At 37.0% G+C, this 26,235-nt stretch overlaps 2 protein-coding genes across 2 annotated transcripts in view; both read right to left on the bottom strand.

The window, feature by feature from the left end:
- Nucleotides 1-15,241, bottom strand: part of LOC103512284 (Ig-like and fibronectin type-III domain-containing protein 1) — a 30,243-nt gene extending 15,002 nt beyond the window's left edge. The window contains exons 1-9 of the mRNA XM_026825790.1: nucleotides 15,217-15,241; nucleotides 11,889-12,039; nucleotides 11,064-11,236; nucleotides 8,569-8,734; nucleotides 4,843-5,049; nucleotides 3,171-3,323; nucleotides 2,732-2,912; nucleotides 2,029-2,356; nucleotides 1,190-1,368 (exon numbers count right to left, since the gene is read on the bottom strand). Coding sequence (XP_026681591.1) covers nucleotides 1,190-1,368; nucleotides 2,029-2,356; nucleotides 2,732-2,912; nucleotides 3,171-3,323; nucleotides 4,843-5,049; nucleotides 8,569-8,734; nucleotides 11,064-11,236; nucleotides 11,889-12,039; nucleotides 15,217-15,241 — 1,563 coding nt within the window. The remainder of the gene's footprint in view (nucleotides 1-1,189; nucleotides 1,369-2,028; nucleotides 2,357-2,731; nucleotides 2,913-3,170; nucleotides 3,324-4,842; nucleotides 5,050-8,568; nucleotides 8,735-11,063; nucleotides 11,237-11,888; nucleotides 12,040-15,216) is intronic.
- Nucleotides 15,242-18,740: 3,499 nt separating this feature from the next.
- On the bottom strand, nucleotides 18,741-21,982 carry LOC103512277 (uncharacterized protein PFB0765w-like). Its single transcript, XM_008477031.2, has 2 exons — nucleotides 19,150-21,982; nucleotides 18,741-19,002 (listed from the first exon to the last, which is right to left on the bottom strand). The coding sequence occupies exons 1-2, from the start codon at nucleotides 21,691-21,693 to the stop codon at nucleotides 18,796-18,798; spliced, it is 2,751 nt and encodes a 916-aa protein (XP_008475253.2). The 5' UTR covers nucleotides 21,694-21,982; the 3' UTR covers nucleotides 18,741-18,795.
- Nucleotides 21,983-26,235: the final 4,253 nt, after the last annotated feature.

Genomic DNA, 26,235 nt, shown 5'->3' with positions numbered 1-26,235 from the left:
AAAAAAAAAATCGCCTGCGGCGCTGAAAAATTTACTTTTGGTGAGACTGGATTTTTCAAGATTGTGGACCAAAATTTTCAAAAATTTCGCCTGCGGCGCCCTAATTTTTTTTGCTCACTTTAGCGTTCAGCTAAAATTAGGATAAGAAAATATCTAGCAAAATTTTCAAAAATTTTGCCTGCGGCACTCTATTTTATTTTGCTCACTTTAGCGTTCAGCGAAAATTAGGATAAGAAAATATCTACGAATTAGGTACGTCAAAAATTAACTTGTGACAAAGCATGAGGCACATATCTACCTACTTTTTGAAAAATTTCGCCTGCGGCGCTGAAAATTTTAAGTTCGATCAGCCCAAACTGGGGGCCCCGCGCCTTTGAAACTGCCCCGGGCCCCGCGGGGGGCTAATCCGGCCCTGGTGATGTTCACACCAGATTTTTCATAGAGTTTTAATTAAGGGTAAGTTTGAAGAAAGTGCAACGTGTTTACGTCACCTCCACTGAAAAGTCGACTATTATTACTTTCCTTATTTATGTATATTGGGTATGTATATATAAATAATAATAATCCCTTATCTATCTTCTACACGTCATAAAGCTAGATTAACTTCTCTCGTGCTTGATCTAACAACATATTCTGCATTTTCATACAAAAAGTACCTTACCGGAGGAATGTTTTTTTTTTTAGATATTAGGTAGGTAAACCTACCCTAGTAGAAAAGGGGATTTTTTTTTAGATAAGAAGGTATGCAGGTACCTGCATGGTACATAGGTACATGAAATTTAAGATTTTTACCAACAACTACAGAATTTCAAAATATTTCGCAGTTGCTGAAATCATGAATTTTTCGTAAAGTTGATGAAATAGAAATAATATCTGCTGCAGGTTTTTTTTTTTTAGATATTAGATACCTACGTAAACCTACCCTAGTAGAACACGGGATTTTTTTTTTTTTTTTGAGATAAGAAGGTATGCAGGTACTTGCATGGTACATAGGTAGGTACATGAAATTTAAGATTTTTACCAACGACTACAGAATTTCAAAATATTTCGCAGTTGCTGAAATTATGAATTTTTCGTAAAGTTGATGAAATAGAAATAATATCTGCTGCAAATTTCCTAAATACAAACTCGAAATAGGTTAGTTTTCAAGTTAATTCTAAGTTTGTATTTTCAACACTTGGTTACATACCTGATCCAGTTTCAGTACAGTCTCATACATGGAAATGTTATGCACCTTCTGATAATGTACCACGTAGTCAATGGTGGAGTTGTTGCCAGATTGAGGGGGTTCCCATTTGAGTGTCACTGAGGTAGACGTGAGACGAGTAGCGTGAAGTTCTCTCACAGGACCGGGGAGTAAACCAGTGCCTGGAAATAAAAAATAAATAAACAAATAAGTAAGATAAAAATAATAATGAATAAATTTATTACACATTCACATTCAAGAAATAAGCGGTAAAATCGAAAAAAAAAGGTCATTCGAACACACCTTGAAATCTCTTTCATACCTACTGACGCATTGATTACCACCAACGCGATGCGACGCCAAAAATTGGAAGTAAAAAGGATCAATTTTCGTACCTGGAAGAATGGATGTGTTGGGGGTCTCCTAATGGCCAATACTACAGCGGTGCCATAATAGATAATAAATAAAAAATAAATAAACAAATAAGTAAGATAAAAATAATAATGAATAAATTTATTACACATTCACATTCAAGAAATAAGCGGTAAATCGAAAAGCAGGTCATTCGAGAACACCTTGAAATCTCTTTCATACCTACTGACGCATTGATTACCACCAACGCGATGCGACGCCATAAATTGGAAGTAAAAAGGATCAATTTTCGTATCTGGAAGAATGGATATGTTGGGGGTCTCCTAATGATATGCCAATACTACAGCGGTGCCATAATAGATAAGTATCTAAAACTTGGTCGCTGCGATCAAATATCAAACAGGTAGTAGGTAACGTAACACTCCGACTTTCCAGCCTTCACTACAGTGTTGTCAAGTGTAGATACTCACCCTCTTCAAAGCACTGTACAATGTTGCCAATGTAGGGAATACACTGGGCCGCGGTCTCCATGAATCCCCCACTAATGACTCCGGAACAGATGGACATACAGTTAGGGGGCACCCCACGTCTTGTACAACAACCACCGTGATTTCTACCTCCTGCACCACACCGGAGGATCTTATGCACCTCGCCTGCACATACAGGCGCCAGGGTTTTCAATTGCGACATGGATGCGTCGTAAGAACACAGAGGACTACACAGGTCATTGACCCCGGCCTCTATACAACATGCGGTGACATTGTAACCTTGGTTGTCTTCCTCAAGGTCTTCCTCATGCTGAAATCATATCGGGTGAGAAACATGAATGAGGTTAGACGACTATAGAGCGAATTTCTGGAGTCAAACCTTAATTCTAAGATTATCAGCAGATCGGACACAGACCTCTTTATGTCCTTGGTTATTAGAGGGCTGGACAGAAACTTTTAGGGCATACTTTACATGGGTTTATAGGTTTCCCTTTTGGAAATCTCACGGCACACCACTAGTAGATTAGATATAAATTGAGATTTTTCTTAAACGGTACACCATGTCTTCTTTCTATTTTAATCATTAAAAGGTCATGCGAATTTTGAATCTTTACATGATTATGCCAAACCTAACTCTCAACAAACCACCAACTTATCACATCATACTGGGTAGGTTATAACTTACCAAGCTGAGAGTTGTAAACAATATTCTCTCGGAAGGTTCGCTAGCGCCATGCATATTGACAGCTTCTACATACACTTCATATTCTGTATCAGGTCTCAGATTCTCCAATATATAGGGTGACTCAACCTCCACCAGCTTCTCATAGACGTCTTCACTCTCCCGGAGATACACGTTGTAGTACCTGTGATCAGAGGCACACTTTATGAAATATAAAGGTACCTCGTTTGTTTACCTCAAGGGTGAACTCAGATATCGGAAATTAAAGCGAGATGGATTCGGACAAACCAAAGTGTGCAAGTAATGACGTACTTTTAGAGAAAAATTGCCTTGCAAAACCTAGCACAACCATTATAATAGTAGCTGTAACGTCAATATTTTGTGAAATGTGAAGAGCAAAAGTTGTAAATTGACAAAAAAATCAAAAGAATAATGTTAGTACCTGACAGTTTCCGGTAGAGTGCGTGGTGGCGCCCAATGTAGAATAGCATAGCGGGTGTCAATGTTAGACACACTGATTCTGTGAGGAGCTGATGGAACCACCCCGTAGCCTTGCAGCAAACAGTTTGAATAGGAACTCATGTATTTAACACACCTGAAAATATGAAAGAGAGGGAGATGTATAAAAAAAAAGTTTAATAAAGGGAACTGTAACTGCTAAGATTTTATCGTCCCGAAAGTGAAGACAGAAGGAAGACAGGATATGAGAAAGCCAGCCGTTCCGAGAACGAACATTCTCCGCTCAGGATAAAATCCACCCCAGGCGAGAACCCGCGGTCTAGCGCTTACAAGGCAGACGCGTTACTAACCAAGCTAATTAGGCTGGCTATTCTGGGTAAAAAAACTTTAAATTTAAATCCATCTTGAATGGAACTGCGAAGTACAGGGTGGCGCAGAAGTAACCTGATAATTTTTTCCTGCTATATTTTTATAATAATTATTCTCTTTTTTACAACTTTTATTTTATGAAATGATTCTAGAGGGTTGGGGAATTTTTTCTATACTACTCATGAAAAATAAGTTTGTGAAAATGCTGTCCATATTCAATGTCGCATATTCGGGCTTTTTCGCACATTTTCGCTCAAAATGCTTGGTTCTAGGGCTTGAACTTCTCGAACGTTGTTCCTCAGCTCTTGGGGAGTCCTAAGTTTGTTGACATACACTCTTTCTTTGAGGTAAGCTCAGAAAAAAGTCTGGGCGGACATTTAAATGTGATAAGGATGCAACACAAAACGTTTGGTTGAGATGTTTGCTGCGCTTGGCGGTATTTTGACCGCTTTTGACAGATTTCGACCGTTTTTTGGCGGTTTTCAGCTATAGCGACAAAACGGTTAGAGATATTGTAAAAGTTAGGGTAAAAGAACACTCAAATAAGCATCATTCAATAGGATAAGGAAAGTCGTGTGATGTTCACACCAGATTTTTTACTTTCTATTACTACAGTTTAGCGGAGCTATACTAGTAATGAAAGTATTGCAATCGGTCCAAATTTTCAAAATCGGGAAATGGTTGGAAATATCCGTTTTGGGATCCCCTGATGTCAAAAAAGTGATTTTTAGCCCATGGTCTGTACGTATGTATGTACGCACGTACGTACGTACGTACGTACGTACGTACGTTACGTACGTACGTACGTTACGTACGTACGTACGTTACGTACGTACGTACGTTACGTACGTACGTACGTTACGTACGTACGTACGTTACGTACGTACGTACGTTACGTACGTACGTACGTTACGTACGTACGTACGTTACGTACGTACGTACGTTACGTACGTACGTACGTTACGTACGTACGTACGTTACGTACGTACGTACGTTACGTACGTACGTACGTTACGTACGTACGTACGTTACGTACGTACGTACGTTACGTACAGACCATGGGCTAAAAATCACTTTTTTGACATCAGGGGATCCCAAAACGGATATTTCCAACCATTTCCCGATTTTGAAAATTTGGACCGATTGCAATACTTTCATTACTAGTATAGCTCCGCTATACTGTAGTAATAGAAAGTAAAAATATTAATCACAAAGAAAGTTATTCAATTTTAACTTTACCAGGTTACTTCTGCGCCACCCTGTCCATAACTCCCTGGGCAACTTACTTGAAATAGCTGAAGTCAATCTGTGTGATATTCCCTGAGCAGAGGTTAAGACAGGAGTCGGGTAGCCCTTGTGACTTGCAGCAATCAGTATGATCAATGCCGTTAGTGAGACAGGAGAAAGTTTGAGAGGTCCATGGAGCACAAATCATGAGATCTGTAACTTCGGCAATAGCTGCCTCCACTGGGTCACACAGCTTGTTCAGACAACTGAAAACAACAAGAAGAGCAACGAGGTGTCTAAATAATGCTAATTTTGAAAATAACTTCTTGGCGTTGAAATTTCAACGTCAAATGTGTTTTAGGGGGGATTTCACTGTATTTTTCTTCCTCTTTTTGTTTTTCTTCCTCTTATTCGTCTTTTGTATGTTTGCAATTATTATTTTGAAAACAAAGCTAGGTTTACATAGTTCCCATAGCACAATACATATGTAGCTAATTATAAGGTATGTTCTCTCAGTTTTGAAAGCAAATAACAATAATAAAATAAATAATCATTAAAAAATAATTAGAAACACTCCGCATGATTAATCAGAAATCAGCGTCAGATGATGGAAATATGTAATTGATTGAGTTTTAATTGAACATGGTGTATAATAAACGTAAATGTACAAATGTGTCTACATGAACATTTTGCATACCTAACTACTCACCCACTCTTTTCATTGAAATAATTATATCATAATACAGGGTAGGCACTGTACGAGTCCCTATAAAATAAATGCTTTTTTCAATGCCTCTAATTCTAAAAAGAACACCAAAACTATTTTTTATTTAATTTTTTTTTTCTGGCTTTTAAACTTTAAGTGGTAAGATTCTCCTGAACTAGAAATCGCGGTTCTTCCTTTTTCGCTGTCACGCTGCTCCAGAAGTTGTGTGAAAATTTGGAAAAGGTCTCACCTTGTATTATCATTATATTATGTCACACTCACTATATTACTGTTATAAATATTATTTTCAACAGTCTGTACTGTCTGTAGGTACTTTGCTGTCATTATTTGTCTCCTATTATGCATCACTCATGTTCGTCACAAGTGACAATGAATAACTGCATTTAATTAACTATGTAACCACTGTAGCTCTGTGCGAATCCCTCTAGGTATGTCGGCCCCTTCTACCCACTTATTTTTTGTGGCACTTGATTTATTTTGGGAGGAACGACTTGGCGGGGTCTTTTTTATGCCACGAAGTGGTATTTTTTGGGGTTTAATATACGCTATGCTATAGAATCATAATATGTTTGTGTCCTCATCTCCACAATATCAAGCTTCTCCTATAACTACTTCACAAGGCAAAATGATCGATGTAAAGTTTAAAACTAAGTACCGGATAAAAAATTAGGACCGTCTGACCAACAGCGCTCAATAACACGATGCATGCTCCAGAATCCAATGGATCACTGAAGCTGAGCAACGTTGTGCGTGGTTGGTATCCGGATGGGTGACCGACCCTCTAGGGCACTCTAGGCAAGGCAATCGCGTGATGTTAGCTTTTCTCGGCCCTATTCAGACTGGGTAAGGTTATTGTGAGTAGGCCGATAGCTTGTCTCCGAACGGAGGGTAAAACCCCGGTCACTAAAAACCTTAGTAGTCAATAGTCATACGAGTATACAATGACGTTAACCCTGGAACATATTAGCCTATGAAGAAAAACTCAAACCACGACCGTTCCAACATATAAAACTGTTCCTATCACATCCTGTCCACACCTCCATGTTACATTATTTACGACTATTTTATGCTTCCTTAAGAGGAGGTGTAATAGCTTGCGTCATCACATCAAGGAGGAGGGGGTGGGAGGTAGTTTTATATGAACTCCAGGGAGCCAGGGAGGGAGTTTATTACCAGAGTAAATATTTGTCCATCTCCCTACCTATATCTCGATTGTAATAACGTATACCCACCACCACATCACATACGATATAACAACGAATTTAATACTCGGCTTCTCCTCTTCTAATCAAAAACTCCCCGTAGAAATAACATGGGAAATATCCGAAAGGAGAAGAGGGGTAGGAGGAAAAGAGAGGAGAAGGGGAGGAAGAGAAGGAAATGGAAAAGGGGAAGCGAGACGGGGAGGGGAAGAGATGGAGTGAAAGAGGGGGTGAGGAGGAAGGGAGAAGAGAAGGGGAAGGAAGAGAGGAAGGAGAAATGAAAGAGAGAGTCCACTGAGATACAAGTAGTGTAGAATGAAGAGAAAGAGGGCCGGAGAGAGGGGAGGAAGAGAAGGAAATGGAAAAGGGGAAGGGAGACGGGGAGGGGAAGAGATGGAGTGAAAGAGGGGGAGAGGAGGAAGGGAGAGAGGAAGGAGAAATGAAAGAGAGAGTCCACTGAGATACAAGTAGTGTAGAATGAAGAGAGAGAAAGAGGGCCGGAGAAAGATTGGCAAAAATAATAGAAAACACACACGCAAGAGCAAATACAAGAGAGGCAAACAATACGGGAGAAAGCTATAGAGCAGGCTTGTCCAACCCGCGGCCCGCGAGCTCATTTTTGCGGCCCGCGAAGGCCCGCCTAAAAAAATGAACGAAAATCACACCTTCTACGTTTGTGTACCGAAGACGTGAATACCTTGGTCTCTTGCGGCCCTCGGGAGCCCTAAGGTTGGACAACCCTGCTATAGAGGTAACAAATAACATAGGTACTGATGATAAAGAGGCACGATAGTAGATAGAGCTTTTTGTGGATGGAAAGTTTTAGAGGTTCCTGAAAATTCCCTAATAAATTACTAAAAAAATGTGAACTTGAAAATGTTTTTGTATCTAGTGCCTATCTCTACCTACACCTGAAGAACAATAAAATTCGCAAAGTTGTTCAACACAAAAGAAAGAAATATTGCTCACTGATTCATGGGTTTCCATAACGCCTAAGAAATATCCGTACTGTTTTGTATAGTCACGGGCCTGACTCTCCCAAGTAGGGAGCCTCTCTCCTGATCAAATAAAATTATTCTCCTATGAGAGTTTGCTTATTATTTTCTCATATTACTTTTTTCTGTTATTATTAAATTTCGTTAGTCTGGCTGAGGGACTTTAAACTGGGAGTAGACTAGCCCAAAAATCCTCACGCTATATCAATAGCGAAGGTTGAGTGCGAAGGGCATTCCACTCGGAAAATTTTGTTTAGCCAAAACCAGTTGGCCTCAAAGCGATCACACTAATGCTGATTGAGAGGCCGACGACAAACGCCGACCCCATCTGAACATGGGAAAAGTCTAATACTTCTATACGTTATGGATAACGTGTAGAATAACCATGATGTTTGCCAACCTCCGGAACGGAGACGGCACCTCAATCTAATACTTCTATACGTTATGGATAACGTGTAGAATAACCATGATGTTTGCCAACCTCCGGAACGGAGACGGCACCTCAAGAAGAAGAAGAAGAAGAAGAAGAAGAAGAAGAAGAAGAAGAAGAAGAAGAAGAAGAAGAAGAAGAAGAAGAAGAAGATTAAATTTCGTTTTTTTTCCTTTGAAAAATTAGCCATTATTAATTTACTTGTGTTACTGTTGTTATTATTAATTGAATTTTTCTTCAGAGACTTGGACATTTGTAAGCTTGAGGATCGTAGGTTCTGAAGAAAATACCGGGAAACCTCAAAATTCTGTTTCGTCTTCGCTTCGAATTCGCTTGGCCTTCTTGAGCTTTACCGTACGGTACTGATAAAAAAAGGTACTCATAGGTATACCTAGAATCTTTCTGAAATTAAGTCATTATTCAGTTTTTACTTACGTATGCCCTTGACGATACAGGTAAGTGTTTGCTCCGTGTAGGCAGAACAGGAGAAGTGAGTTTTGATATTGTCCGTGATGAGAGTGTACTCTCCTCGGCACACATCTTGACAAATGTCGGGAATACCTTGGTCCATACAACACGGAACGTGGTTACGAGAATCTGAACAACAGAACACAGTGGCAAGATCATGAGTACCGAACAATAAGAACAAAACTAGATAAGGCTACAAGATCCAGTAGTTAACAATAACAACAAAACCAGATTTACTGCAAGATCGCAGTACCTAACAATACCTACACAACAGATGGACTATATACAAGATTTGACCCTAATAATCAAACAAACATCATCTCAGAGATCCTATGGATGGGTGACTTGAACCTTATATTGGGAATAAAGGGAGAACGGGCTCTAGTCTTGATTTTAAATCATTACATGAAAGTAAAATCGAAAAATCAAATCAAGAATAGGTAATAATAAACTGAATATTAAACAAATTGGCTATAGGTACATAGGTAGGTACTGATTTTCTCTAATCACGATCGAATAAACTACGGGCTAAAATATTCCCGGAGGGATGGGCCCAGCTTGTTCCCTACTAATTAATTTGTTTGAGATTAATCTTACAAATGGGTTTTCTCAATACGTTTAGCAATGTATGTCACTTCTGGGACCCAAACCAAAGTCCTTTCCTCCCCCCAATTGTTCTTTACAAGTCGTTAATTTCTTCTACAGGTATAGGTATCTACTTTAGGTGCACAATTTTTCTTCTCCTTCTTCTTTTTTGTCGTACTTTTTACATTTTAGAAGATTGTACTCTAATAGATATTTCAAGTTACCCACTCAAGACACAGAAAACTCGATCAGCAAAATTTCAGCCCGACTAGGATTCGAAATTAGAACCTTCAGGTCCTCTTGACTATTCAGAGAAAAAAGATCATAGGTAATTGAAGTTTTCACAGGATGGAAAGATTACGGGGTGTTTTCCAGGGTAGGCACTGTACGAGTCCCTATAAAATAAATGCTTTTTTCAATGCCTCTAATTCTAAAAAGAACACCAAAACTATTTTTTATTCAATATTATTTTTTTCTGGCTTTTAAACTTTAAGCGGTAAGATTCTCCTGAACTAGGCCAGTCTTTTTCGAAAAATCGCGGTTCTTCCTTTTTCGCTGTCACGCTGCTGCAGAAGTTGTGTGAAAATTTGGAAAAGGTCTCACCTTGTATTATCATTATATTATATCACACTCACTATATTACTGTTATAAATATTATTTTCAACAGTCTATACTGTCTGTAGGTACTTTGCTGTCATTATTTGTCTCCTATTATGCATCACTCATGTTCCTCACAAGTGACAATGAATCACTGCATCTAATTAACTATGCAACCACTGTAGCTCTGTGCGAATCCCTCTAGGTATGTCGGCCCCTTCTACCATTATGCATATTTCCTATTGTACGGACAAGGAAAGTACCTAACGTCTGAATAAAGAGTCAACGAGAGCTTACTTTATTGGTAAGTGTGACTAATCTAGGGTTAAAGAACATGGAAATTTGGTTAATATAAGTAAGGGGGGAACTTACTTGGTATGTGTCACATTCTTGCTGACACAACAAGCCTTGATGTCAGGTAGTTTGGGCGCCATGACACCTTTAGGCGAGGTCTTGTGTCCCGGGGGCATAGTAAGGGTTCGTACAGGCAGGGATGGCATGCTAGATCCGTGCCTGTTGTTGGCTACGATGCTGACTTCGTACATGGTGAACGGGACCAAGTTCATGACTGTGGTGGATGTGTCCGACCCTGGAATCTGAACAGAAAGCACACAAGATGGTTAGCTGGGGGTTATTCCACAAGGCACTTTACATTTCTCACTTAGAACGTACATGGTGAACGGGACCAAGTTCATGACTGTGGTGGATGTGTCCGACCCTGGAATCTGAACAGAAAGCACACAAGATGGTTAGCTAGGGGTAATTCCACAAGGAACTTTGCACTTTACATTTCTCACTTTGAAAATGTTATGACGTTATACCTATTATAAAGAAAAAACATTGCACGAATGTCCATTAAAAGTCGAGGTTAAGTCATTATGGTGCCGCAACAAATGTAAAATGTAAAGTTAATTTTTATCGATTGATCGATTTTACGAAAATACTCATGTAAACAGTCAAGAACATGACGCGACGTCAAAACCTGTACAAAAGCAGTACAACTTAACCCAGATAATCCTACAGTTCTTCTGGAAGGATTTCAAACTCTACTTTAATACAATGCTTTTTTGTCGTACTTTTTACATTTTAGAAGATTGTACTCTAATAGATATTTCAAGTTACCCACTCAAGACACAGAAAACTCGATCAGGAAAATTTCAGCCCGAATAGGATTTAAAATTAGAGCCTTCAGGTCCTCTTGACTATTCAGAGAAAAAAGAACATAGGTAATTGAAGTTTTCACAGGATGGAAAGATTACGGGGTGTTTTGACTCACCTGACATACAGCTGACGATGCTGGGGAAGTCGGCCTCACAGTGTTCCGGATCCCGACCCGTGGTACCATCCAGTATGTTCTGAATGCTACAGAAGCCCCGACACTCCTCCGATACATTACTGGCAACACAGCAGTCCGTGTAGTTGTGATTATAAGCAGGGGGCGTGGCCTCACTGCCAGTCGACATCAATCGATGGTAAAATTATCTCAGTCGACCGGACGTTGATTGACGAGGTAAATCTATGTTGTCGAGGCATTGTGGACGTGTCAGTCGACATCAATCGATGGTAAAATTATCTCAGTCGACCGGACGTTGATTGACGAGGTAAATCTATGTTGTCGAGGCATTGTGGACGTGTCAGTCGACATCAATCGATGGTAAAATTATCTCAGTCGACCGGACGTTGATTGACGAGGTAAATCTATGTTGTCGAGGCATTGTGGACGTGTCAGTCGACATCAATCGATGGTAAAATTATCTCAGTCGACCTGACGTCGATTGACGAGGTAAATCTATGTTGTAAATGTAAATGTAATGTAATGTAAATGCAGTTTCTTTGTGTTATTATGTCACAACTTTGGTGTTCACTGCAGCATTGTAGGATTTTTCCAATATCTCAATAATCCTAAAATCCAATGTTTACCTACCATGCTGGCACCGGTCGCTATGCGCATTATATTACATAGCTACTCATTTTCCTCACGAGGCTGAGTGGGCCCCGCAACAGCCAGTCACGGTATCAATCATTTGCATGATACAAATTTCTTGACCCCGCCGGGAATCGAACCCGGGTCTCCCGCGTGCAAGGCGAGCGCAGTGACCACTACGCCATGGGAGCTGACTTCCTACGTTTGATTATTTTACCTGTTAGCTGATGAAAGGTTTGCGAGACAGGATCTGTGTTGAGTTCACAAATGTAGATCCCTGAATCATTGGCTTGAACATTACGAATGGACAACACCCACACATCACCACCTGAAACAGAATAGAATAGAAATAGAATATAGTTAATTAGCTAATTAGGTACTGGCTTTATTTGCACATATAGTTTGCACCCAGAGTTGAAGTCAGAATATCCGTGGTTCAGAAAAGTGTAGTTCTCGTCTTGTCTTTCACATGTTCTGAAAAAAAGTTGAACTTTGATTTCAAAAGTAAATAATAGGTAATTCCATGAGGCAGGAAAAAGGTAATATAAAGTTAAAGACAAAAGGTACATAGAGGTAGGTAAAGGTTCAATCTTAAAACTTGGAACTTAATAAACATTAGCAATGAGAGGGAGAGGAAATTACATCCCGTGGAAAATGACCTTTATTCTTCTTTCTCTCTCTCTCTCTCCTCTCTCTCTCTCTTCTCTCTCTCTCTCTTCTCTCTCTCTATAGGCCGAAATTTTTGGATAGGAACTTGGCTTTTTTTTTTCACATTTGTGTTTTTGTGGGGGATAAGTATAACGACAGCATTTCCCCCCTCTGACAATTTGCTCTGTCCAAGAAAGGAAAGCTCAAAATGCGAAAGGAAGCATTAAGCTAGACAAGAATTCCAAGATTTCCCCCCTTCCTTCCTGAGAAAATAATAATAATAAATAGAAAGTTTACGTCTTCCTCTCCCTTGTAAAATGGCCAAAAGGAACGCAATTTTTTTACTTTCTTTTCTTCCAGGCATCACTCTTATTATTTCTGCTAAGGAATAAAAAAAAGCACGTTTCAGGCTTGTTGAAGTTTTTTCTTCAAACTTCCCTACGTTGCGATGTTTGCTGTGTTTTATTTCGCACATTCAAATTGGAGTAAATCCCTCTCCCCTATAATATGTCTCGAAACTCGAACCCGTACCTACTACGCCTTGTCTGAACCTCAGAGTTTTCTATTTACACATTTCTTTACTTTCCTTATCCTATAGGAAGGAAAGTAATGTAATCGGATCAAATTTTCGATGGTTAGTTTTTGATGCCAAAACACGTTTTGAGGTCCCTAGAGCCTAAATCCAAAGTTTCAGCCATGGGTCCGTGTGTGTGTCTGTCTGTCTGTCTGTCTGTAAACAAAATATCTCGAGAACGGTATTAAGAGCTAGAGACTTGAAATTTGGCATGCAGCTGTAAATGTGACAAGGATGCGACACGAAACTTCTGGTTAAGATCGGTGCAACGCTTGGCGGCATTTCGGCCTCTTTTTGGCGGTTTTCGGTGTAATTCACAAATATCTCGGGAACCGTATGAGCTAGAGACTTATTATTTGGATACTTTCTTCCCTGATTGTTCTCGCTTCGAGCTAAACTGAGTTGACAGAAGATTGAAGACAGAAATTTTATTTTTAGAGACTGGCTGAAATAATTGAATTTCCTACAGCTTGTTTCCTAGTTCTTACAGCTTGTATCGAAGATTTTGCAAACGTTTCAGAAGTGGTAGGACAGTAGGAATGATTTATTAGTAAAAGTACCTGTTTATAAGTGTAAGGCCTCGTTAGCTTGAAGAGTAGCGCGTCTGCCTTGTAAGCGCTATGTCGCGAGTTCGATTCCCGCCCTGGCTGATTTTATCCTAAACAGATGATGTTTGTTCTCGGAACTGCTGGCTTTCTCCTATCCTGTCTTCCTTCTCTGTTCGCCTTCAGGACGATGAGACATTAGCAGGTACAAACCTCTTAAAAAAGCTAAAACTCATCTTCGAAAAATATTTGAGAAGTGTTATTTTTTAGGTGACGATAAATTTTATTAGGTAACTTTTGTTTTCCTTTTAATTCTCAAATCTTCCCTCTTCTTCACCTCCATGGAGTCTTTTAATCTTGTCTTTATATTTTCACAAGAGAGAAAAATTCTTTCAGTTTTTTCTCTTCCTCCCCCTCCTTCTTCTTATTCTTCTTCTCCTTCGTTTTTTCTGTCAAGTTATTCATTGAACGTACTTACAACTCTAATGTTCTTTTAAGATAAAGGAGTTTCGAAAATTTCCTTCTCTTTTTTTTTCAGATTTTTGAGCGGAAGAAGAGCAAAGAGCTTGCTCAGAATAGAAAATGATATTTGATAGGAGAGGATACCTAGGTATTTCGTTTTTTGGCCCGTCCTTCCTTTATTATTACGGTAGTAATAAAAAAAGGTATAAGGGACGGGCTTTTGTACCGATAGAATTGTTTTTTAAGGGTTTTTTTTTTTTTTTTTTTTTTTTTTTAGAGGTTTGATAGGGGAAACGGTACCAGTTAAGGTCTTATCATCCTGGAAGTAAAGAGGGAAGGAAGACAGGATAGTAAAAAGTTAGCCTTTCCGAGAACGGACCTTAGGATAAAATCCGCCCCGGGCGGAAATGGAAACCGCGACCGATTATTACCAATACTCAACGTGAATTTCGGACCACCCTGTATATGTTTTGAAAATTATTAACTAATGAATATCTGGCGGGGGAATTTTCAATTTGATTAACAAATAATTATCCTCGCCAATCCTACCCATTTACCCTCCTTCGACAATCCTATCCAAATAGCCTGCCTTCGCAAACTCTACCCTCATATGTACCTATCCTAAAGTACAAGAGGTATTTCATGTTGAAAATTTGGGACTACATGAAATCATAAAAATCAAAATAATGATGATGAATTGTTTTTGCTTTTTTTATGTTCACAAATAAAAATAATTAATTATTATTATTTGTACACCTATGATGTTGGTAGTGGATGATGTCCAACGCTAGCATGTAGGTATATCAGGCTAAATCTGTGTTGAATATTTAGGCGAGTACCTACCTGCCTCCTGAATAAATTCTCATTCTGATAAAGGATTTCCCCATGAGATCTCCTTTATCTTCTATTCTCCTAATACTTCTACTACTTTACCTACACAAAGTCATAGAACTAGGAGTTAGGAGCATCACGTCATGCTACTCTCCTCAGGGCTACATTCATTTTGTCTACAGACTTGTTTGTTTTTAGCCCGTCCTTCCTTTATTATTACGATAGTAATAAAAAGAAGGTATAGGGGAAGGGCTATTGTATTCGCTTCGGTGTCTGTCCGTCAGTCTGTTTGACCCCATAGAAGGACTTATCCAAACCTGGTCGACCTATATATCAAATTAAAGGTCTTTTTACCAGGAACACGAAAGCGGTGGTGCAAATTTTGCCTAGAAAACCAAAAAGCCAAAAAAACTGGTTTTTGGGGGATTTTTTCACATTTTCTCACACAACACTGATTCATGGGTTTCCATAACGCCTAAGAAATATCCGTACTGTTTTGTATAGTCACGGGCCTGACTCTCCCAAGTAGGGAGCCTCTCTCCTGATCAAATAAAATTATTCTCCTATGAGAGTTTGCTTATTATTTTCTCATATTACTTTTTTCTGTTATTATTAAATTTCGTTAGTCTGGCTGAGGGACTTTAAACTGGGAGTAGACTAGCCCAAAAACAAAAATGAGCTCTGATCTTGAAATTTGTCGCGACGACCTATGAACTTAAAGCGAGAAAGTTTTAGATAACACTTCAGTCGATAATTTCAGTCCAGTCGATAGTTGATAATTTAAGACCGGTTTTAGCGTCACCTATGTTAAGTTACGCCGAGCAAGGCCAATAAGTGGATGGGTGACTTAAAGGAATAAAGGGAGAACGGGCTCTAGTCTTGATTTAAAATCAAATCAATAATAACAATAAAGTGAATATTAAACAAATTAGGTAGGCACATAGGTACTGATTTTCTTTTACTACGATCGAATAAACTACGGGCCAAAAAATTCCCGGAGGGACGGACCCAGCTTGTTGAAAACTTGAAAAACTTTGGAAAAATGGGAGGAAGAAGAGAAGAGAAGAATAAGGAGAGAATAGATGAAGGGTTTTCCGTCAAACAAGACTCGAGAGCCTTTAGCTGAAACCTAATAACTTTGAGATCTGCGTCAACTGCAAAGAGTTGAGAGTTCTTCAAAAGGAAAAGACCTTCTTGGCCGATATACATATACGTATGCATTATGAAAGGAAAAACGATGAATTGGGTCCCAAAGCCTGAGTAGGGTCATACTATGGGATGGGTATGCTTAAGCTTTAAGAGTGTTAATGGGCCGTATAAAACAGCTGTTTCGTTAAACAATGTTTAACAAGAAAATATGGACGATAAAACACTTTTTGTCTATTTTTTTTTCTCCTTCTCCTCCTCCTCCTTCTTCTTTCATAATTATTCTTCTTCTCCCTCCTCTAGCTTATCATTAGAGATTTTTTTGTCTGAAGCTCTAATTCATCCAGATTCATTTTGAAAAAAGAAAAAAAAAATAAATAAAAAAAAAAACGAATCCAATGAATGCAATAAAAAGGAATCCAAAGAATCTAGATTATGAACCTGTCGGATCAGAACTCATTGGCTTAATGATTAAAAAAAGCTATTGTCTCAGACCGAAAAAAACTTTGACAGGAATCGATCTCGGGATCTCCAGTGTGCAAGTCTGAAGTTTATATAGGGCGCTCGAGAGCATCAACACTATCCCACCCACTCAATCATAAAGGTCGCCTGAATGAGGTAATTATTTTCCACGAATTAAGTTAATAAAATGTCATGAATTTGTTTATGGCATGAATATCATTATAATCATATATGTATTATTTATTATCATGAATATCATGAATCACCTATAGGATAACAAAACATTTGAATAATGTCGATATAGAGAGCTCAGAGTGGAATAATTTCTGATGGTCAAATATTTATAATGGGTAAGTAGTAAGTACTCCCATGTAGATAAACTAATCTGAATGGGGACTGAAATAGTTTATTGTACATGTACCCATTGTACCCTGTACCCCGATCCCCACTCGAATGAAACTGAAATGTCCTCTTGTACCTATCCTAGAAGTCCATAGTAAATAATTTTTAATTATAGGGTGTCCTGGCAGCAATGATAACGAATTATTCTCTTCTAATAGGAGCATTAGAAGATAAGTTATAATGAAACGTGTACTTAGATTCGAAAATACAGGATTAGTAACGAAAAGTGAACTTAAGAAAGTCACATATGTTCAGATATTAGAAATTACATATCAGACTTACCTATTACAAATTTAATTTTCCATTGGGAACCGATCATGTGTGGAAAAAATCTGGGATTTTGATCGATCAGACGATCTGACATCGATATTTATTTTTCTGATGGAAAAATCTGATAGTGCTGGACGTCCTGCACTGTCATTGTGCACTGTGGAACTGGAGTGTTACTGGACACCATTGGCAGGTACAAGAAACCAGTAGCTAGACTGTATAGGCATACTGGCATCCACCGTGTGCACTAACCATTACTCATCTTAAATCCCATTGAAGCAAACTCAAATTTTCCTGAATTACACCCAGTAAACGCTCAGACAAGGGTTATTGAAAAGGTATTGTTATTATCTTGAGTGGGGGGATGTCATTGTGAATGCATCGGGCGAGTTTTGCGGAAAGAGGTACGAGCGGGGTTTGAGAAGGGTCGGGGATTGTTCCTAAGGGTGCAATAACTATTGTAATTAGGCTTTATTGCTTCGACATCAATGGGAACACGTTGGGAGACAAGGGGTAGGAAGAGTGGCAACGGAATTTTTCTTTTTCTTCTACGACTTCTAGATCCCGAGATTAATCGATTAAAAAAATAGGTAGGAAGAGTGGTGGTACCATTACGGTATTACAGTCCCACCTACATCCTTGGAGTGACTTGGAATAATGATTACACATATCGTAATAACATTTGACTAGAACGTGACCACTAGGTTCACGTCATGATGTTATCCGAAGGCATAGTCCTGTCTACAGGGAGGTATTAATTTCAATTTCATTCTCTAAATGGTACACTTACCCTACCTACTACCTACCTACCTTTCTGCAAATAATTATTATTATTTATTGTTGATGTTTTCTCTCTTTGAAAAAAGGTCATGAGAAATAAACTTGTGAAACGAGGCAGGAATTTCCATATTTTGAATAGCGTCAAAAAATAAAAAATACCTACCTATGTATACTTGTATAGGTACCTACTTAACTACTTGGTCATGTATAAGCTTCATATAAATGCCCCCAACATTGAATAAGAAACCCCCTGTCCAATAGAGCATGTATAAATTCTATTGCTCAAGTTTACTGAGGTCCCTTACAAACAGCCATTGTGCCTACACAAAGCCCATGTTTAAACGGAAAATTCAAACCTCGCAAAGTATAGGGAGGCATAAGGAAATCTTGCAAAGTACTTATAGGGAGGCAAATATTGCTCTCTCGAGGTCTATTTCCAGATAAAGGTAAAGTATGTACGTTTCCTATGATTTTCTCCATTAGAAGCAAATCATTATTTATGGCTCTCAGTTTCATGTTTTTAAGTGAAATTGCTTTCGAGAGGCTGGTTTTATTCTCTATCATTTGTTTCGTATTTCTTGTATCTTATACAAGTAAGCATTTTGTGAAATAATTTCTAAACATCATTGGGCTACTATTGGGGTAGTACTTAGGATGCTGAAGATAATAAAACCTACCTACCTACCTAGATTCATTTTTTGTAGTAAATAGGTACTTTTTTAGTCCGTCCTTCCTTTATTAAATTACAATAGTATATAATAATAAAAGGTATAGGGACGGACTATTGTATTCGCTTCGGTGTCTGTCTGTGTGTCTGTTCCCATAGAAGGACTTATCCAAACCTGGTCGACCTATTTTTTTTTTTAATTTGATATCTAGGTAGATAAACAATAATCTTATAATATAATGTTCCTTTTTATATATATATAAATCATGTGTGAAGAGATTCTGTACTTTATAAATTTCATTGGTAAGGTTGTTCAAAAGTGGCTTGAAGACAAATTTTTTCATATTCTTCTCGAATAGATGCCATTTCAGAACACAGGGATTGTAATTGAGAAGCGATATTTTCACATTCTAGATTAGCTACAACTTGATTAGACAAATCTGCCGCTCCATCAAGTTTTGAAACATTTTCACTATTTTCTTCAGATATTTTTGATAAGTTGTCCTGAAATATTTCAGTGATTTTACTCTTGCTATCATTCGACTTCACTCCACATTTTTTTGAACCTACTAAAGTACCTTTTAACTTATTAGTTTCTTCTCTTAGTTCTAGAAATGCAAGTTTTGTATTTGTTATTGCAATGACGACTACCTTAATCCTATCTAAGAGTTTTCGATGTTTTTCTTCGAGATTGGTAATGGTATCGTCTTTGTTTTTCAAATCTTCATTGAGTCTACTCATTGTTTCGTTATTGGCATGAATGTAGTCACAAATGAATTGTATCACAGCATCATAATCGGTACATGATTTCGTCAATGTTTCTCTAGCATTCAAATCCATATGTGAAAGTTCTCCTTGTATTTGTTGTATAGAATTAGCCATCTGCTCCTTTAGTCTGTTACACAAAGTGTCTTTTTTCGTCAATTCATCCTTGATGTCTTTAATGTGAAATTGCTGCTCAGTTATAATTTTTTGTAATGTTTCCAAATGTCGTTTGCTATCTTTCATCTTCAGACCGCAAACATCAATTTTTTCATTTGTGTTCAAGACTAAATTTTCAACAGTTTCATGTAAATTATCAATCATTTTCAGTTTGAGTTCATGATCTGCTATTTGTTCAGAAACACACGTTTCAAGTTTTCTGATAAATTCTACCTCTTCGTACTCTTTAGTTTCACACTCAAACTGATATGCATCGTTTATTATTTTGAATTGTTTCCTTACATTTTCTTCTATAGTTTCAATTTCTTTGTTTTTCAATTCATTTATTTTGTTAACTTTGAACTCCAGTATGTCATTCTGACGTTTCTTCTCTTCAAAGTTTTTATTCAAGACAAACAGTTCTTCCTGTACATTCAAGACTTCAAGTTCTTTTTCAAGTAATAATTTTTGTACTTTTTTAATAGTTTCATCTTTATGAGTCATGTTTTCCAGTGCTTGAATTTTGAATGTTTCTAAATTTTGTATTGTCATGTTATTACTTTCAACCAATTTGGAGAATTGATCTTTTATGTGCTCTATGTCAATATTATATTTTACTTCCATTTCTCTGTATAGCTGATCTGATTCTATCAGCTTCTTTTTCATGTTTTCCATATCATCACTCTGAAGATTTATTAGTTTTTCATAATAAGTGATTTGATCTTTCAACTTTATGACCTCATCTTCAATATCACATGTTCTAATATCACACTGTTCTTTTTTCGTATATTCAGTTTCAAGAGATTTATACTTTAATTCTAACTTTTTTATCAATTCAATTTTAGCTTCAATATCAGAATTTAATATATCAATTGATACTTCCAATTTGTTTATGTTCTTGACTTTATCAGAAAGTTCAAGTTTGCAGTTTGCTATAATATTGTTTTTTTCTTCCACTTCATTTTTCAAATTGAATATTTTACTTTCGGCTTCTTTTACATTCTGTTCAATTTTACATAATCGAGAAATATTATTTTGTAATGACTTAATCTCCTGGTTCTTTTCGAGCATTTCTTTTTTATTGTTATCTAACATTTTTTCCAAGTTGTCCAACGATTCTTGCATACGTTGTTGGTTGACTTCAAGCTCAATGTTTCTGGTTCTTTCTAAAGAAATTTTGTCTCCTAGACTACTAATTTCTTTACTTTTAGTTATTAGTTCTCTCTGAAGTTGGTCAATTAATACCTTCTGCTTGGATTCAAGCTCATCAAATTTGTTTGATTGAACTGAAATGTCTCTCTCTAGTTGTTCAACTTCAACAATTTTTTCATATAATTCTTTTTTGAGCTGACCAATGATCTCTTTCTGATTGATATCTAGGTGATGGGTTTTCGCTATTTGTACCGAAATATCTTTCCTCAACCTTTCTATTTCATCATTTTTTAGGATAATCTCAGATTGGAGATCCTTTATTTTTATTTTCTTGTTTTTTTCTTCAAGTTCAAAATCTTCTATGTTTGAATTTAAAATTAATATTTTTTGGTTCAAAATATCAGTTTGTCTCTTCCAATTTTCGTTTTCTTCTACAACTTTATTAAGCTCGCTCATTTTTAGTTCAATATTTTCTTTTAATTTATTTATTTCTTCATTTGTATTTTTCAATTCATCTGTTAACGTTATGGTCTCTTTATTCTTATTCGAAAGTGTTTCTTTTAACATATAAGTCTCTTTAATTCTGTTTTCAATATCCCTTTTCAAATGGGTTTCTTCTTTGTTTTTATCTTCCAAACTTCTTTCGCATTTTTTCAATTTGTTTTCTATAACTTTTATCTTCTTCTCATATTCCTTTATATTTTTTGTTTTCTCCTCAACATCTAATTCCATGTTTTTTAAAATTTCTTTGTATTTTCTCAGCTTACTTTCCTGTAGTTCGATATTTTTTTCCTTTTCTTTAAGAACAATTGTCTTTGCACTGTCCTCTCTCTGGAGTCGTTCAAACAATTCTTCCAACTTCTTTCTTTGATCGTCTAAGCAAATCGCTTCTCTTTCTTTTTTCAACATACAATTTTCCAAAGAATCCAGCCTTCTGTCAAGAGCTCCAATGATTTCTTTGTTCTTCATTATTAAAGACTCTGAATCTTTTTTGAAATTATAAAACGATAATCTTGTCTCGTAAATTTCCCGATCTTTTTGCTTAAGTTTTTCATTTTTTTCTTCCAATTCTCGTTCGTAGTTCTTTACCTTTTGTTTCAATTTTAGTTTAGAACGAAACATGTTCTATTAAGGTACAATACAGTGTGCTATCTTCGGGTTAATAAAAACTTTAAATTTAGTAATAATATTACCTACCTGTTTAAATTTTATTACTGACTATTGACGAGAGAAATCTTAATTGAATTGGCTCTAAAAGGCGGATAACTATTTTGTTGTTTCTAAACACATTTATTACTTAGGAATTCCCGTACTGAACCGGACCATTTGTCAAAACTTTTGAACTGAGAGTCAAATGTATGTTTAACGATTATTTTTTCAAACTATGTACCTACCTACCTACTTGACTTTCTTACCAGCATTAGTTTTATTATGAAAGAAAATACTCGTGGTTTGTAATAGAGAAGAGTGTAATAGCGAAACATTGTTATTATAAACCAACATTGTATTATAAAACAAGCTCCAAGCTACAGGCGAAAGCGGAAATCTCAATGAAGTTAATGGAGAGAGGGTTAAAAATATATAAAAAAACATAAATAAAGCGAAGGATTCATTGTTCCTGACAGGAAGGAGTTATGTGAGGTATGGAGTCTGTACGCTTTAGAATTAGAGTTAGACTCAAGTATCCACTCTCCGTTCATGCCCTAATAACGAAGTATCTCTCAAGACTGCCCTTAAATCTAAACAAGTTAGCCATTAGGATAAAGGACACTGGATACTATACTCGGAACAAGAATTAGGTGTGTTCAAAGTGGAGTGTTCTATCTGTGATGACTGATGATATTTGATATGTCTTCTGATGATACTTGATGTTTTATCATATCCCCCTGAAAAACAGGAGGAATAAGGCGAAGTTCTTATTCAAAAATGTCAGCCATTTTCTGATTTTTCACCTTACTGATTACGTGATTGCATCGGTTATCGGAACTTGGCCCGCCGTGCGTTTGAGTTATAAAAAGAAGCTTTCTACTATCTGGCTCACTATACACAGATCCTTGTCATAATAATTCATGATTTATAACCTATCTGAGTAAATAATATGTTGAGTTCACAGGTAAGAAAAGTTTAACTTTCCCTCACACATACGAGCACACTATATTTATTTATTTTCTGACATTCAGTGAAGTATTCCTTTGCCATTTTTTCTACAAGAAAAACAACTTACACACGACATTGAATATTATGATGGGAAAATAAATCAGTACCTTACTCTTAATGCATCCTCTAGCTACTGTGTACACCTATTTATCTTCTTGCCTCTATCATCAGTCTTCTCTATCCTGTTCACTTACCCAATAAATCAATCTCCAACCTTTCACTGCTCGTCTTTTTCTTTCATTTTTTCCTCTTCCGTTATTAAAAAGAATTATCCCAAACACTATACCTACACCAGTCCACACCCTACCCGGCCCTAACCCCCTGTTCCTAGTTTTCTTCAAGTTTATAAAGTTCTCTTCCTCTGTTGCCTTCACACCTTTCTCAAATTCTCGCAAACTCCTTCTCAATTTTACTCACACTCTTTCCCGTTTCAGTTCGCTAGTTTTTTTTTTTTTTTTTTTTTTTTTTTTTTTTTTTTTTTCTCGCCCGACAGCTTTCAAACGCTCGACAAGAAATACACATTCCTTGTTTTTCTTTTCGTGCAGACAGAGGCTTTTATTTTGACATTTATCATGTTCCCCTCTACGTACGAATCCCCCTTTCTTTTTTTTCCCCCCCCTTTTCCCTTTTTTTTTTTTTTTTTTTTTTTTTTTTTTTTTTTTTTTTTTTTTTTTTTTTTTTTTCTCGCCCGACAGCTTTCAAACGCTCGACAAGAAATACACATTCCTTGTTTTTCTTTTCGTGCAGACAGAGGCTTTTATTTTGACATTTATCATGTTCCCCTCTACGTACGAATATGTTACCCACAACACATTGCACGCCCTAAACAAGAAAATTCAATCACATTTGAGTTCATTTCGAATCTCTCTTGTTTTACAATTCATCCATGTTATAGTGTCTCGTCTAAAGCTCTCAATTCAAATCCGATAGGAATATTTTATCAGATTAGAGAATATGTTGGAATTATTACTTTCTATTACTACAGTATAGCGGAGCTATACTAGTAATGAAAGTATTGCAATCGGTCCAAATTTTCAAAATCGGGAAATGGTTGGAAATATCCGTTTTGGGATCCCCTGATGTCAAAAAAGTGATTTTTAGCCCATGGTCTGTACGTAACGTACGTACGAGGAGTAGAGAAGAAATGGGAAATAATCATTTTATATTACACGTCCCATTGCTCTTTCATAGGGATATCTTTTCATTAGAGGAAAGTAGGTATCTATTGTTTTGTAAAATTGAGTTTCCTGCGCAAAAATGTCCGCTTTTGATTACTTTTTGTCTTGTAGTAAATAGGACGTAGAGGAAGAATAGAAAGATTTCGTTCAAAGTTCTCCCATAATATAGGTGAATTCGTTTACGATAGCTACCTGCACTGCCCTCACGTCACGTTAGCTCACGAGACGTGAGGGCAGTGTGTTTCTACCTTCTACCTTAAATGCCCAAATGACATCACATCACGTGAAGGCAGTACCTTAAGTGACCAAATGATAAACACACATCGAGTCATCGATACAATCATGTCCCTGACTTTGATTCAAGGCAAAGTTGACGCACTAACACGTGTGACGTCATCGTGTATGAGTGAGGCAGTGTGAATCATCTCTGCGAACATGGCCACTTGCCTTTGAGCTTCTGTCAGTTCACTGGAAATTGAAAACAGAAATTAAACATGGATAAAAAAAAGTAAAACTATCTTGTCTGGAGTTCTTTTTACTTTCTATTACTACAGTATAGCGGAGCTATACTAGTAATGAAAGTATTGCAATCGGTCCAAATTTTCAAAATCGGGAAAATCGGAAAATGTGATTATTTAAATCGTACAGGGTGTTTGGATTACTCTAAACTAAAAGGATGATTTTTTAAAAACTATTATTATAGGAACTATACTTTACTAATACCTTTCTGTAAGATATAGGAAAAGGCGCCTATACTTTCAGTACTATAATTTCCATATTACTCTAAAAGGATGATTTTTTAAAAACTATTATTATAGGAACTATACTTTACTAATACCTTTCTGTAAGATATAGGAAAAGGCGCCTATACTTTCAGTACTATAATTTCCATATTATGTTGTGAACAAAATATCTCAAGAACGGTTTGTCGTAGAGGAATGAAATTTGGTATGCTATCCCGGTATGGTCCAAGGACGCAACTGTAACAATTTGGTAAAAATCGGATCTATAATTTCCATATTATTGTAAGATATATTTTAAATTTTCTTTTTATGTATCAGATAAACATGGCGTCTAAGATCGGATGAACTATTGGCCTTATATTCGCATTGGTTACATTTATGTGGCCTTTCTCCTGTGTGTGTGCGAATATGATTTCTAAGAGAACTACTATTAACGAACGCATAGCCACACAAATTGCAAATGTACGGCCGTTTGCCGGTATGTATTCTCAAATGTTTCGCCATGTCGGACCTCCTATTTGAATGGTAGTCGCACCGTGCATAGTAGCAATTGAACTTGAAAATTTGATCTGATGGCGGCCTTTGGTTACAACTGGAACAATGATTAAGCAGGTTTTGCTCATCTAGCAAGATTAAGTACAGACAAAATTGACATTCTCCAAAAATTTCTGAAAGCGAGATATAAAATCACCGCGGTTAGAAGTAGGTCTGAAGGTATTGCCTCAGAGCTCTAGGTTTGGAAAAATGCTAACACAAGGCACAATTTTCATCCTTTTAAAATTATATAACTTAGGATGGTCTTGCGCATGCATGGTGGAGAATCCCAAAGGCACTTTTTATCGTCAACAACCCCTAAATACAACACGCGATGATTTTTTTTTGTTTTCGTCGTTTAAACCTATAGGTACTTGTATAATGTGTGTTCTTGCCCTAAATAAAGTTGGATTAAAATAATTTATAATATGAATCCAATGAAATATTGAAATTTTTATATTGATATTAAAACCTTTGAGTTTCAAGAAGAGATAATGAAAGAAAGGGGGAAAAATTATTCGTCAAACTTGCACATTAAACCTGCCTCGGTGACTCCTGGTAAACAGGAGGGCGTGGGTTTTATCTTCACTTATTTGAGATAATAATGGAGCTCTAAGGGTTAGGTGGAAGAGAACGCCTCTGGCGATAACCTCGCCTAGTTTACCTTCCACTGAGGAGTCGATTACTATTGGGGGGGGTGTGTCAATCTTGGCAGGGTACTACCAGTTTTCAGGCTTGAAAATTTGCTTTGGTCAAATTTTGTATTTTGGAACAACATTAACCAATGGTAAAATGTGGTATATAAAAACTACACTGACAAAGCGCATGGAACTCAGAATAACTTACCAATACGATTCACATGTAACGTTGTAAATTTGAATTTACCTGAAACAAAGAAAAAAGGTACAGATTAAGTACAAGGCATACCTTTTACCTTGGTGCTCTAGCGGTTGAAAATGGAATTAGAGGTGATGCAGAATTCCACAGAGAGGAATTTTCAAGAGAATCTTCTTTGTCTTCTTCTTCGCCTTTTCCCATGTTCAGATGGGGTC

Source organism: Diaphorina citri, unplaced genomic scaffold, assembly GCF_000475195.1.
Source record: "Diaphorina citri unplaced genomic scaffold, Diaci psyllid genome assembly version 1.1 scaffold818, whole genome shotgun sequence".
Lineage (NCBI taxonomy): Eukaryota > Metazoa > Arthropoda > Insecta > Hemiptera > Psyllidae > Diaphorina > Diaphorina citri.
Note: the sequence above shows the minus strand (reverse complement) of the source record. Positions and strands in the feature narration are given on the sequence as shown.